This window comes from Odocoileus virginianus, chromosome 5 (genome assembly GCF_023699985.2).
Source record: "Odocoileus virginianus isolate 20LAN1187 ecotype Illinois chromosome 5, Ovbor_1.2, whole genome shotgun sequence".
In the NCBI taxonomy this organism is placed as follows: Eukaryota; Metazoa; Chordata; class Mammalia; order Artiodactyla; family Cervidae; genus Odocoileus; species Odocoileus virginianus.
Window position 1 is genome coordinate 92,557,310 of NC_069678.1, and position 15,591 is coordinate 92,572,900.

A 15,591-nucleotide genomic window follows, 5' to 3' on the forward strand; every position below is an offset into this window, starting at 1 on the left:
ATGATAATAGATCTATAACAAGTGGAAAACATCTTCATTGTGTCCACTGTAGAAAGTCATTAGGAAGTGACTCATCCCAGCAAACTCCCCTGGGCTTCAGGAGAGGCTCTGCTAGCTGCTCTGAGACACAACCTGTGTTACTGTCCAAAGTGATTTTGGAGCTCAAGAAAGTCCATTGTACCACTGTCCACAATAGTCAAAAGCTGGATACAACCACCAATGGCAGAATGGATCAGAATAGAATTGCGGTATATTCATACAATGGACCACTCTTCAGTACTTAAAATGGACAGACTACAGCTTGAAAGAACACAGGACGTGAATCTCTTGTACATAAAGTTGAGCAAAAGAAGCAAGAGAAATTCCAGTATGTTTCTATGTATATAGAGTACTCAAGCAAGTAAAACTCACCTATATTACTTAGTGATGCACAGTTGGATGACAAAACCATAAATAAAGACAAAGAAATAACCATCACAGAGGTCAGAACAAGGCTAGAACAGCTATGATGGGGAGCAGGTACCCAGGGTAGGTGTCTGTACACGGGCGGGGCACTATTTCTTAGTAGTGGTGGCTTACTTGCTAAGTCTTGTATGACTTGCAACCTCATGGACTATAGCCCACCGGGTTCCTCTTTCCACGGGATTCTCCAGCAGGAATACTAGAGTAGGTTGCCATTTCCTCCTCCAAGGGATCTTCCCTACCCAGGGCTCGAACCTGAGTCTTCTGCATGGCAGTCAGATTCTTTACCCTGCCTTCCTTTCACTACTTCTTGACTGCAGTGAAACTTACAGGATAAACTTACAGGATACTCACTTTATATTTTTCTACTAATATGTGCATATATACTTGATGTACTGCTCTCTGTGTTTTATTGTCTAGTTTTCAAAAATTTTTAAATGTACATTATTTGTCACAGACACTTTTGCGTTCACTTTCATACCACAAATAAGCCTGTGGAGGAACACAAGATCTAATCTTTGCCTTTAGGGGAAAATAAATATAAATCATGTACATGCACCAGGAAGTGGCCTACTAAAACATGAACGAATCAACTGTTAAGGAGACACAGATGAAAGGACTTGCTTGGAGAAGGACAAATTACAGGCAGAGGAGTCAACTTAAGCAAAGGACTGGAAACTTGAGATAATGTGGGAACAGTACATAGTCTAGTGTTCAAACAACCCCGAGAGTGTATTCACTCCCTTCCCCACGCCAAGCACTGACTAAGTGTACAAAGATGCCCAAGACAGGGTCAGTATCATGGGAAGGTGGTGCCCAGTGAGAATGGGCAGGTGGTCTGTCCTGCGACATGGGTCCTGCCCTGTCCATGGGTACGTCCTGGGAGGCGAGGCCTCCTAGCCGAGATAGTGGGCTGAATCTTGGAGTAACTTGCACATTACATTTGTGGGAGGTAGTGAAGGCAAGACGACGGGGAAGACCCAGATATGGGGAACTTTAAAACACATTTTAGGGCTTCCCTGGTGGCTCATTGGTAAAGAATCCGTCTGTCAATGCAGGAGACACGGATTCAGTCCCTGGCCCAGGAAGATCCCACGTGCCGCAGGACAACTAAGCCCGTCTACCACAACTACTGAGCCTTGCTCTAGAGCCCGGAGCCGCAACTATGGAATCCGTGTGTGGCAACTACTGCAGCCTGAGCGCTCTAGAGCCTGTGCTCAGCAACAAGAGAAGCTGCTGCGACGAAAAGCCTGTCCACTGCAACTAGAGAAAAGCCCACACAGCAACAAAGACCCAGCGCAGTCAAATAAATTAATTAATTAAATTACTAAAATACATATGTTAGTTGAATACATATTTAGTTGAAAAGGAAAAGGGACAACTTAAATGCTCATCAATAGGAATAGGGCTAAGTGAACAGGGGCTTACTCACACAGTGCAGGTATAAGGAGGGAAATAAACCTACGTGAACCACCAAGGAGAGATCTTACAGAAAGTGGTGAATGAAAAATACTACTAGCAGGAGGATCTAGGCAGCGAGGACTATCCATGAAAAGTGCACCGAATTGTTCTTGGCATACAGTAAAGCACTCAACAAATAAATCTCAGCTACTTATGTGTAAGTTTAAGGTATACAACATGATGATTTAATACATGATGTCTGTATTACAACATGATGACCCCAGTAAGGTTAGCTGACACCTTCATCACATCACATAATTACCATTTCTTTTGGTGGTGAGAACATTTAATATCTACTGTCTTAGAAACTTTTCTTTTTGGAGATGCTACACAGCTTTCAGGATCTTAGTTCCCTGACCAGGGATTGAACCCAGGCCTCCTGCAGTAGAAGTGCAGAGTTTTAACCATTGGACTGCCAAAGAACTCCCAGAAACTTTCAAGTATGTAATTCAGGGTCATCAACTCCCTACACAACATGCTATACAGTAAGTAGATCCCCAGAACAGTCATACATTGCTAGAGATTAAAAAAAAAATGGTGCAGCCACTGTGGGAAACAGTTTGGCAGTTTCTCAGTAAGTTAAACATAGAATTACTGTATAATCCAACACTCCTGGGTGTATACACGAAAGAATTGAAATAGTGTGTTCAGACTGGAACACAAATGTTTGTAGCAGCACTGTTCACAATAGCAAAAAGTGGAAACCCAAGCAACCATTAACTGAAACTGATGAATGGATAAACAAAATGTGGTCCACACATACAGTGGAATCCGATTCAGTCATAAAAAGAAGTACTGATTTCATGTGGATGAACCTTGGAACATTAAGCTAGAAGTCAGATACAAAAAAACCACCTATTCCATAATTCCATTTCTATGAAATATTCAGAATAGGCAAATCCATAGAGACAGAAAGTGGCTTAATGGTTGCCAAAGGCTGTAGGGAGCGGGGTGTGGGGAGTGACTGCTTAGTGAGGAAAGGGTTTCCCTTTAGGGTGATGAAAATGTTCTACAACTAGATAGTGGTGAGGGTGTACAACACTGAGGATGTACTAAGTGCCACTGAACTGCACCCTTTAAAATGGTCATTTTTACTATATGTGTATCTCACCACAAGGGAGAGGCTACCCACTCCAGTATTCTTGGGCTTCCCTGGTAGCTCAGACAGTAAAATAATCCTCCTGCAATGCAGGAGACCTGGGTTCGACCCCTGGGTCGGGAAGATCCCCTGGAGAAGGGCATGGCAACCCACTCCAGTATTGTTGCCTAGAGAATCCCCATGGACAGAGGAGCCTGGAGGGCTGCAGTCCATGGGGCTACAAAGAGTCGGATGTGACTGAGTGACTCAGCACAGCAAAGATGAAATACGCTTCCCTGGTGCCTCAGTGGTAAAGAATCCACCTGCCGGTGCAAGAGACCTGGGTTTGATCCCTGGGTGGGGAAGATCCCCTGGAGAAGGGCATGGCAACCCACTCCAGTATTCTTATCTGGAGAATCCCATGGACGGAGGAACCTGGGGGCTACAGTCCATGGGATCGCAGAGTCAAACACTATTTAGACTGAACAACGAACAGAGGGGAAACATAGAGTTACCATACAACCCAGCAGTTCTACTCCTAGGTATCTACCCAAGAGAAGTGAAAGCATATGTCCACACAAAACTGGCAATCAAATGTTCACAGCAGCATTATTCATAAGGGCCAAAAAGTAAAATAAGGCAGAAGTCTGACAAGTACACACACAGAGTATAGTATATCAGGATCGAACCCAAGTCTCTTGCATTGCAGACAGATTATTTACCATCTGACCTACCAGAGAAGCCCTAGCACAAAATATTATTCCACAATAAAAAGTAATGCTGCAACATGGATGGGCCTGGAAGATGGGCTGTGTGAAAAAAAAATCAACCACATATTCATATTACAAATTCCATTTGGATTAAATGATCAGAATAAACAAATCCATAGAGACAGAAAAGGAGGGTTGCCAGGGGCTGGGGAGAGTGGAGATTGAGGAATGGCTATCGATGCTAAAGAGTATGCTGAGGACTTCTTAGAGGCCCACTAGTTAAGACTTCACCTTGCGATGCAGAGGGGAGCTGGTTCAATTCCTGGTCGAGGAGCTAAGATCCCATATGTCCTGCAGTCAAAAACACCAAACGTAAAACAGATACGATGTCATAACAAATTCTATAAAGACATTACAAATGGTTCACATCAAAAAAAAAAAAAAAGACTTTATTCTGAGGGTGATAGAAAATATTCTAAGATTAGTTGGGCTGATGGTTGCACAAATCTATGAATGTCCTCCAAATCCATCAAATTGTAAATTTTAATGAGGACTTGTATGACTTAGGGCTTCCCTTGTGGCTCAGCTGGTAAAGAATCTGCCTGTAATATGGGAGACCTGAATTCAGTCCCTGGGTTGGGAAGATCCCCTGGAGAAGGGAAAGGCTACCCACCCCAGTATTCTGGCCTGGAGAATTCCATGTACTGTATAATCTATGGAGTCGCAAAGAGTTGGACATGACTGAGCAACTTTCATACTGCATGGCTTATGAATTATAACTCAGTAACATTTCTTTTTCAAACCCACTTTATCTTTCTCCTAGAATTACCTAAATCACTAGCCAACCAAGTTTCTTATATTTCAGACACTCACACTGAATGCTCTCTTTTTTAACCCTGACTCATTCTAGTACTTAGCCACTCCTTAGAAATTACTTATTAACATAAACAGTGATGTCAACATTACTGCATGTCTGTTAATCTCCGAGATAACTAGTCATAAAGATGAACATGGAATTTTGAAAGAGAACCAACCTGCTGAAGGCACTGTTGACATTGGCTCAAGTCTTAGATTTTTAAAATTGCTTGTTAAGAATGACTTGGCATTTTGGTGTTTTGTTCCCTTGACTTGCCTAAAAGTCAGTCCTCAGCTCAACCTGCAAGCCTGAGTGAGGACTACTTGTAGAGACCCCTTTCGGGAGACAAGATGAGTTCAGAATGTGAACAGAGCACCTTTGTCACCCCCTCACCACCTAGCTGGGGGTCCTGTGGGAAGAAGTCACTGATGCTCTCTTGGAATCTGTTCAGATCAGTGTCTCTCAGCTTCAGCACTTATACTGTTCTGGGTCAGATGATTCTTTGTTGGGAGAGGGTGGATGGGTATGCTTCTTGTGCTTTGTGGGATTTTTAACAGCAGCCCTGGCCTCTTCCCAGCAGATGACAATGGCAGTGGTTTGGTCGCTCAGTCATGTCCAACTCTTTGCCACCCCATGGACTGTAGCCCGCCAGGCTCCTCTGTCCATGGGATTCTCCAGGCAAGAATACTGGAGTGGCTTGCCATTTCCTTCTTCAGGGCATCTTCCCAACCCAGGGATTGAACCCTCATCTCCTGTGTTTCCTGCATCACACGTGGATTCTTACCCACTGAGCCTTAGGGAAGCCTATGTTATCCCCCAGTTATGACCCCACAGAATGTCTCCAGACAGTGCTCCCTGGGGGACAAAACCACCCCTGTTTGAGAACCAGCATCTAAATGACACCAGAACACAAGAGGAGAAAATCTGGGAACAGAAGAGTTAGCCCTGAGAAATTGGAATCTGGTTTTCTGGGGGGGAAATGCTCTCCAAAGAATGAGGCAAGAGAGAGTTCCCTGGCAATCCAGTGATGAAGACTTGGCACTTCCACTGCCAGGGAGGCACAAGTTCAAACTCTGGTTGGAGTGAAAATTTCAGCCTGCGTTGAGTTAAGGTCCTGGGAAGGCAGGGATGAGGGCCATAGTTTCCTTCAATGATCTACAAAGTGCTATAACATACTTCGCATTCGACCGACACTCAAATATCAAATAACCCTGTGAGGGGGTGAGGCAGGCCTGGTCAGGCCCATTTCAACTGGGGAAGCCAAAGTTCACGACCACAAGGCCAGGAGAAAGCTGGCCAGATCCACTGACTTGCCCCTTGTTTCCTTTCTTTCCTCCATGAGGCTGAGCCTTTCCAAGTCTTGCCTAATTAGAAAAAAAGAGGGCTGGGCCTCAGGGTGGGAGAAGCCAAGAAGTGGGTTCTCATCCTGCCTCTGCCCCTGGCTGCAGCCTGCGGCCTCTGGCAGCTCCCTCAGCTCTCCTCGAGGCATCCGTTTTAGTGTTGATGAGTCGGATGACCTCCTGTCTCAGGGGCCCCCTTCCTGTTATTCCAGCCTAAAGTCACTCTCTTGCATTTGAATTGCACTGACTGGTTTCAAGATTCTCCCATGAACTGAGTCTCACCCACCCAACTCCATGGCTACCTGACTGTTCCCATTTCACAGATGGAGAAATGAACACCCAGAGGCAAGCCACTTGCCTCTACCACACAGCCTGTTCAAATCCCAGTCTTACAGCTCTTGCCTACTGAGGTCATAAGGATGAGGCAGGAATGCTTGGAGCCAGCATGGGAGGGCAGACTGGACCCTCCTCTCCCTAATGATGGGCCAGGGCCAAGAGCTCCTTCCCTCCTTCCCCCGTGACAGGCAAGGTGGGCAGAGAAGACGTGCTGGGCCCAGAGCCTGAGGTCTGGCCAGGACTTGCCTCCATGGTCTATACAACCGAATATGAATAGAAACCTGTCCTTTCCAAGCTCCTTTCCTGGCCTTTCCTGGAGAAAGGAACGGCTACCCACTCCAGTATTCTGGCCTGGAAAATTCCATGGACTGTATAGTCCATAAGGTAGCAAAGAGTCAGACATGACTGAGCAACTTTCACTTTTCCAAGCTCTGAGCAGCTCTCTGAATTGCAAGTGGAAGACACTAGGACTGATCTCCACCTTCCTTTGTTCTAAGAAAACACGTCAGTGGCTTTTATTTATTTTGGTTGCATGGGATCTTAGTTTCAGCATGCATGTGGGCTCTAGTTCCGCGGCCAGGGATTGAACCCACAACCGCTGCATCACACAGGGAGTGCAGAGTCTTACCCACTGGACAACCAAGGGAAGTCCCTCTCATGGCCCTTCCAATAACGAAATGTAAGGCTAAAGTCTTCTCTAAGATGGAGGCATTTGACCTGAGCCTCCCAAAAGGAAAAGACGTTAGCCATGTGATAGACTGGTCTCAGCTAAGAAGCATGAAGGAACAAGAGAGATGGCGTTCCAGAAGGTGATTGGGATCAGAGCCTCCGTGGGCAGAGGGGGAGGCACCTGAGGAAATGTTCCAGCAGCAGAATTGCTCTGGGGCCAGATGTCGAGGCGCACGAGGGTGGAGCTGAGGCCCTGGGCAGGGACAGGACACATGGGTTCAGAACACCTGGGGCTGCCCCCTGGAAACCATCTGCCAGATGACCTTGGGCTTCTCCGAAGCATCTTGGCAGAAACAAAGGGGAAGCCCTCAGAGGTGGCTGAGTCCCTCCTTGGGCAGAGGAGCCCCTAGGGGCTGTGGTCAGAGTCGCACCAATGTGGGCAACTAGGGAGGAGAATCAATCACCTGCTCTCCCATGTGGCAAGGCTGGGGGCCCCCAGTTACCCTGAGTCCTTTCCTAGATCATGAATTGTAGCTATATGCAAGGAATGATCAGCCAGCTCTGGTTTGCAAAAGACTTGACCCATTTTTGAAAGCAATACAGGAGTATTTATTTTCAGCTAGGCCAACAGTTACCTATAAAAATGCTTGCTGATTTGATAAGCAAGTGTAACGTAGTTATTTATTCGCTTGAATTCTTGCATTATTTCTGAAGTCAAGTGTGTTTTCAAACTTTTATTAGCCATTTGTGTTGTGTTTTTGTATTGCCTAATCACATTACCAGCCTGCTAAGGAGTGTTTGGGGTTTTATTTTTTTTTTAATATTTTTTGTTTATTTATTACTTCTGGCTGTACCAGGTCTTCAATTCTGTGAGCGGGCTTTCTTTAGTTGCAGAGTGGGGGCTACTCGCTAGCTGCCATGCGTGAGCTTCTCGTCGCGGTGGCCTCTCCTGTTGCAGAGCACAGCTCTAGGGAGAGTGGGCTCCATAGTTGAGGCACACGGGCTTAGTTGCCCCATGGCATGTGGAACCTTCCCCGACCGGGGATCAAACCCATGTCCCCTACATTGCAAGGCAGACTCTTAACCACAGGACCACCAGGAAAATCCTAGAGTTTTTAAATTTCTTTTTAGCTATAAACCAGGCCTTTATTCTTTCTGATCTATACGTACCTTCTTTTTAAATAATTTATTTAGCTGAAGTCACCTAACAAAACCAACCATTTAAAGAAAACAGTCCTGTGCAATTTAGTACATTCACAAGGTTGTGTGGCCACCAGCGCTACAGACTTCCAAACATCACTCCAAAGTGCACATTTTTCCATGGTGTTGAAATGGTTTGATCATTTGTCAAAAAAAAACTCCATTTTGATTTCTGGGCACAATAAAGGACAGAAATGCTATGGATCTAACAGAAGCTGAAGATATTAAGAAGAGGTGGCAAGAATACACAGAAGAACTATACAAAAAATATCTTCTCAACCCAGATAATCACGATAGTGTGATCACTCACCTAGAGACAGACATCCTGGAATGTGAAGTCAAGTGGGCCTTAGGAAGCATCACTACAAACAAAACTAGTGGAGGTGATGAAATTCCAGTTGAGCTATTTCAAATCCTAAAAGATGATGCTGTGAAAGTGCTGCACTAAATATGCCAGCAAATTTGGAAAACTCAGCAGTGGCCACAGGACTGGAAAAGGTCAGTTTTCATTCCAATCCCAAAGAAAGGCAATGCCAAAGAATGCTTAAACTATACTACTGCACAATTACACTCATCTCACACGCTAGTAAAGTAATGCTCAAAATTCTCCAAGCCAGGCTTCAACAGCACACTAACCAAGAACTTCCAGATGTTCAAGCTGGATTTCGAAAACGCAGAAGAACCAGAGATTAAATTGCCAACAACCACTGGATCATCAAAAAGGCAAGAGTTCCAGAAAAACATCTATTTCTGCTTTATTGACTATGCCAAAGCCTTTGACTGTGTGGACCACAACAAACTGTGGAAAATTCTGAAAGGGATGGGAATACCAGATCATCTGACCTGCCTCTTGAAACACCTGTATGCAGATCAGGAAGCAACAGTTAGAACTGGACGTGGAACAACAGACTGGTTCCAAATAGGAAAAGGAGTACATCAAGGCTGTATATTGTCACCCTGCTCATTTAACTTATGTGCAGAGTACATCATGAGAAATGCTGGGCTGGAGGAAGCACAAGCTGGAATCAAGATTGCCAGGAGAAATATCAATAACCTCAGATACGCAGATGACACCACCCTTATGGCAGAAAGCAAAGAAGAACTAAAGAGCCTCTTGATGAAAGTGAAAGAGGAGAGTGAAAAGTTGGCTTAAAGCTCAACATTCAGAAAACTAAGATCATGGCATTTGGTTCCATCACTTCATGGCAAATAGATGGGAAAACAGCGACAGGCATTATTTTTTTGGGCTCCAAAATCATTGCACATGGTGACTGCAGCCATGAAATGAAAAGACACTTGCTCCTTGGAAGAAAAGTTATGACCAACCTAGACAGTTTATTAAAAATCAGAGACATTACTTTGCCAACAAAGGTCCATCTAGTCAAAACTATGGTTTTTCCAGTAGTCATGTATGGATGTGAGAGTTGGACTATAAAGAAAGCTAAGCACCGAAGAATTGATGCTTTTGAACTGTGGTGTTGGAGAAGACTCTTGAAAGTCTCTTGGACAACAAGGAGATCCAACCAGTCCATCCTAAAGGAAATCAGTCCTGAATATTCATTGGAAGGTGAATGAATGAATGATTCATTCATGGAAGGTGAATGAATGGATTCATTCATGGAAGGTGAATGAATCAACTTCACTGATGCTGAAGAGGAAACTCCAATACTCTGGCCACCTGATTAGAGAACTGACTCATTGGGAAAGACCCTGATGCTAGGAAAGATTGAAGGCAGGAGGAGAAGGGGGCAGCAGAGGATGAGATGGTTGGGATGGCATCACCCACTCAATGGACATGAGTTGAGTAAACTCCAGGAGTTGGGAATGGACAGGGAGACCTGGAGTGCTGCAATCCATGGGGTCACAAAGAGTCGGAGATGACTGAGCAACTGAACTGAGCTGAACTGAACTGAACCTCCAGCAATTTAGAAATGTAAGTTGATAATTACGTATTGTAGTACAGAATGTTCTCTATTATGAAATGGGATTGCAATTCACACATAAATGTAAGTCAAACACCAGGTAAAGATTCACGGGGCTCAGAAAGTACACCCACTACAGTCTGGCTTTTCAATATAACTGAATACAACTCTTTTTTTTTTTTGCAAAAATAAAATGATAGGTAACAAAAACGGTATTTTCTTCCCTTTTTATGCCAAATGTTTCTTAGTACATTTTTGCTTATTAATGTCTTAATTAAAGTTTCCCAGAACCCCGAATTTCTAGCTCATGCTCTGTGCTTCCTGAAACCAGTCTAGTTAAGATCATCAGCCCCTGGCCCTGCTCCCATAGCTACTGCCAACTGTCCAGCACGTTAAAGTAATCAGCAGATGTTCAAGAAAGGTGGTGAGGCCTTTGGGATTTATTTCAGGGTTTCTTTCTGACAAAAAAAAAATTCATTTTAAAAGAGAATTCCGGTGTGAACAAGTGATCAGAAGTCTTTCAAAGTTGTAAATATTAAGCAAAACCAAACGATCTCACAAAACTCACAAGTTTTTCTTTTCCAAAGTAACTCTGGGCCCTCTTTCTGCACACGTCAAGAGGGCACCTAGGGATACTTGCCTTAGGTCAGAGGTCAACACACCTTTTCTGTAAAGAGTCAAATAGTAAATGCACAGGCTCAGCACACCCCACACATTGCTGTCACACACTCTTTGTTGAGGTTTATAACATCCCTTCAAAAAAAAATGTAAAACCACTCTTAGCTCTGGGCAGTTTCTGTCCACTAGCTATCCTGTGTTGACTCCTGGTTTAGGGTCCAGGGGAAAGGCAGTGCACAGAGATGGGAGAATGTACTTTTTTTTTCTTTTTACTTTTTATTTTATATTGCAGTATAGCCGTTTAACAAAGTTGTGGTAGTTTCAGGTGGACAGCAAAGGGACTCAGCCACAGGGAGAAGGTATTCTGACCTGGGGCCAGCATGGACAGAGGAGCCTGGCAGGTTACAGACCACGGGGTGGCAAAGAGTCAGACACAACTTATCAACTAAACAACAGCAACAAATAAGCCTCTTAGCTCTGTGTCCTCCTGGTCCAGCTTCACCTGTTTCCTCAACAGACAAGCAGAGGGTTTGCACTGGAAACTTCTCAGGCTCATTCGAGGATCCTGTGAGTGCCCCCAGATAACCTGGCTCAAGATATCTCCCGCTGCTGCTGCGCACCACCTGTGTGTTCCTTCCAGGCCACAGCATCATCCAAAACCTCAGCCTGTCCTCTCCTCCTCAGGCAGCGCTCCCCGGAGCCACATGCTCGAGGGAAGACAGAACACATCAGAACCACGTCTGCCCAGGAAGACATGCTGCCACCCGAAAGAAAGCCAGCTACTCACCTGAGACAGGGCGCCCTGTTTCTTGCAGCTGGAGCCTCCGATGAGGACCGTGTTGGGCATGATTGGTCTGGGATACTCGAACACAAAGTCGTATCTTAACAGCCAAATGGAGGCCTTCCGATACAAGGCCGGCAGGTGCACCTGCCTCCCAAGGAGCTCCCCCGCCAGGTCTTCATACTTGGAATACAGCAAGTAGAGCAGAATGTTCTCCAGGTAGCTCACCAGGAAGTTGCCCACCCTCTGGAGGAAGGTCATCCGGTCCGAGAACTGAGTGTAGTACCTGGGGACGTAGGACAGGGGGCTCGGAGTCCTGGTGAACGTGTTCTCCAGGGTGCAGGGGAAGCCCCTGAAGAGGTATATGGAGGGCAGGCTCAGGTACTCGGCCAGGATCACCCCGCAAGGTAAGGCCGGGTCTGTGAACAGGGCGTCGAACTTGGTCTCCCGGAGGAAGCGAAGGGTGTCCGCGTGCCTCAGGAGACTCTGGCAGTTGGTAAAGTACATATTGATGACAATCATGTTGTTGCTATACTCCACCATGGGGGCCGTCACCAGCCAGCGAGGGAAAAGGTGATGTTTCCCGAAGGAGCGGTAACGGGCTGCCAGCTCTTCCTGGTCATAGGGCACTGGGTGGATTTTCCTTGTGTAGTACTTGGACTCTTGGAGGAGCAGGTTGACTTCGGGCACCACCACCACGATCTCGTGCCCTTTTTCGCCGAGACGCTCTGCGATGTCCCTCATGCTGAGCCAGTGGCTTCCATCCTGAGGGACCACCAGCAGCCTGTCCCCCAGGGCGAAACCCCAAAATGCTAAGAAGAAAACCGCCACAGAAACTCTCCGAAGAAGGCACGCCATGCTGGAGAGTGGGCAAGTAGCAACAAGAACAATTTACAGGCTCTAAACTGCCAAGCTCTGGGAGAATTTTTTTTTTTTTTTCCCTCAACGAATCCCTGCCCTTCACAAACCCAGCCTACCTCTCCTTGCCCTGAACTGCCCTGTTACATGAAGGAATCTAAATTAATATTTAACCACTTGCAAGCACGTGGCTAACTTGCAATAACCAGGCCCCTTACCGCCGTTCACCTGAGCCTCTTGATTTATTTTTGTTTTTCTCTGCATCCCCAACAATGGGTCTGTCCCTCTCCCACTGGGGGGCAACTTGGAGGGTCCCAGGGTCTGGCTTCAGCCCTTCATCCTGAGCAGCCCCCACCCCAGATTCTGCAGCATCCGTGACCATGTCCATGGACAAATATCTATTAGGGCTTCCCCAGTTGTCAACTTTTCTCACTCCCAAATGCAGGGTGAACAGATGCCAAGTTAAGGGTTGGAAACGACACAGCAGAACTGGTCACTCCAAATCCTGGTTACCATAGTGATGACTGGATTCAAGGGGGGAGGCAGAAAGCTGCCCTGGCACAGAGGAGTCTGACCTACCTCCCACCCCACTTCTCCTGGTCTCACCACTGTGCCTGGGGGCCCTCTGTTATACCAGAAGACAAAAAGAATCCCAACAGGGGGCTTCCCTGGCGGCTCCGTAGTCAAGCGTCCACCCGCCAGTGCAGGAGACCGGGGTTTGATCCCTGGCCCAGGAAGGTCCCACGTCCCACAACTACTGAAGCCTTCATGTCCTAGAGCCCACACTCCGCAACAAGAGAGACCGCCGCGATGAGAAGCCGGCAGAACACTAGAGAGGAGCCCCCGCTTGCCACAACTAGAGATAAAAAGGCCCGCAGCAACGACGACAGCAGCATAGCCAAAAGTAAATAAATAAAATTATTTTTAAAAATAATGCTAACAGATATGTGCTCAAAGACCACGACGCCCACTCTGACTGTGGTTAAGAACAGAAATTCTGAAGTCTGCCGCCTCCCCCTCCCCACACTGCCCCCTCCAGCAGCGCAACCCACTTCTCTGCACCTGAATTACTGCGTCTGCCACAGAGGCTAATCTAGAATTAGCGAGTCAATCCACTAATCTGAGAATGTGGGCACCAGGGCAGGTCCTTCAGAGGGACTTCCTCTGGCTCTGATCAGGCAGCCAGGTTCTGTGTGGATAAACCGAGAAGGCTTCTGCTGGGCAAAAGCAAATCCTCAAATTGTCTCAAAGGGGGACTTCCCTAGTGGTCTAGGGGTTGGGAGTCCACCTGGCAATGCAGGGATGCAGGCCTGAGCCCTGGTTGGGGAACAAGGATCCCAGATGACTCTGTTGTTATTGTTTCTCAGTCACTAAGTTTTGTCCTACTCTTTGCGACTTCACAGACTGTGGCACATCAGGCTCCTCTGTCCTCTACTATCTCCCGGAGCTTGCTCAAATTCATGCCCATTGAGTCGGTGATGCCTCCCAACCATCTCATCCTCTGCTGCCCCCTTCTCCTCCTGCCTTCAATCTTTCCTTGCATCAGGGTCTTTTCCAGTAAGTTGGCTCTTTCATCAGGGGGCCAAAATATTGGAGCTTCAGCTTCAGCATCAGTCCTTCCAATGAATATTCAGGACTGAATTCCTTTAAGATTGACTGGTTTGATCTCCTTGCAGTCCAAGGGACTCTCAAGAGTCTTCTCCAACACCACAGTTCAAAAGCATCAATTCTTTGGCACTCAGCCTTCTTTATGGCCCAACTCTCACATCTGTACATGACTACGGAAAAACCACAGCTTTGACTAGATGGATCTTTGTCGGCAAAGTGATGCCTTTGCTTTTTAATACGCTGTCTAGGTTTGTCCAGATGGCATGCCATGGAGCAACTGGGCCTGCGTGCCACAACTAGAGAGTGTGTGAAACAAAGATCATGCATTCTGTAACTAAGACCCAAGGCAGCCTAATAATTAACTAATTTTAAGATAAAATCTCAAGGAGTGAAAGTTCCAAGTCGTGCACTTTGAATGGAAAGAGGATAGGAGGAATAAAAGAGGAAGGAGAGAAAGTGAGAAAATGTAGAAATATAAAACAAATGGAAAGCAGCAGGTGACAGGGATTTGATGGTGACTCAACCAGCCAGCATTTGAAACAAAGATGTGTCTCTAGCATTGGATCCCAGACACCACAGAACACTTTCTTGGCTTAGAAAACAATTTCCCATTGGCTTAGGGAACTTCCCACTAATGAGGGCCCCTGGAAGCAAAGACTGCACAGCAGGTGGCCTAAACGGCAGAAATGTATTACCAGGGTTCTGGAGACTGAATGCCTGAGATCAGGGCATGTGTCAGGTGGATTTCTTCTGGAGGATTTCAGGAATGGTCTGCTCCAGGCTCCCTTCTAGCCTCTGATGATTTACCCTTTTTATAAGGACGTTGTTGTTATTGTCGTCATTTAGTTGCTAAGCTCTATCTGAATCTTTTGTGACCTCATGGACTGTATGTAGCCCACCAGGCTGCTCTGTCCATGGGATTTCCCAGGCAAGAACACAGGAGTGGGGTGCCATTTCCTTCTCCAGAGGGTCCTCCTGACCCAGGAATCGAATATCCATCTCCTGCATTGGCAGGCAGATTCTTTAACACTGTGCCACCTGGGAAGCCCTGTGGGGGTTATGTCTACCCAAGTGATCTATTAGATAGTATTACCAACTCAATAAACATGAATCTGAGCAAACTCCAGGAGTCAGTGGAGGACAGAGGAGCCTGTCTTGCCACAGTCCATGAGGTCAGAAAGAGTTGGAAAAGACTTGGTGACTGAACAACACCAACAAAGTGATTTGTTTTAGAAATTAAAATCACTTTAAAAAATGCCTCCTCATTAACTGATTTAAGATAATAAGTCCATTCTGGGCTAGGATAAATAGCATATTAAAGAAAAATACCTGCATTTCCCAAAACAAACAAACAAGAAAAGAGAAGAGTGACACTGTTTTACATTTTTTTTTTTTTGCAAGTGACAGCTTATAGATTTAAACAATTACAGATTATACTGTCACTGACCAGCTTCCTCTCCCAAAAGAGTCGGTGTTCTTTTGGTGTTCTACCGCATGTGCGCAGGTCCCCATGGGAGCTAGCACATGGTGAGAGCACTGGAGTATGAGTCAGAAAGCCGGACTGACTTCCAGCTCTGCCACCCATCAGTCCAGGGTGTGACCTGGCTCTTGATTTTCCTGTTAGCACTGCCTGATTTACTGCTGAGTAGAGGGAGTCCAAAGATGACGGGTGTGGGAGGTAGGCTTTCCAAG

General features: G+C 46.1%; 1 protein-coding gene across 1 annotated transcript in view; it reads right to left on the bottom strand.

The window, feature by feature from the left end:
• LOC110149846 (UDP-glucuronosyltransferase 1A1-like) overlaps nucleotides 1-12,386 on the bottom strand; it is a 120,328-nt gene extending 107,942 nt beyond the window's left edge. Inside the window, exon 1 of the mRNA XM_070468431.1 lies at nucleotides 11,440-12,386. Coding sequence (XP_070324532.1) covers nucleotides 11,440-12,291 — 852 coding nt within the window. The 5' untranslated portion in view covers nucleotides 12,292-12,386. The remainder of the gene's footprint in view (nucleotides 1-11,439) is intronic.
• Nucleotides 12,387-15,591: the final 3,205 nt, after the last annotated feature.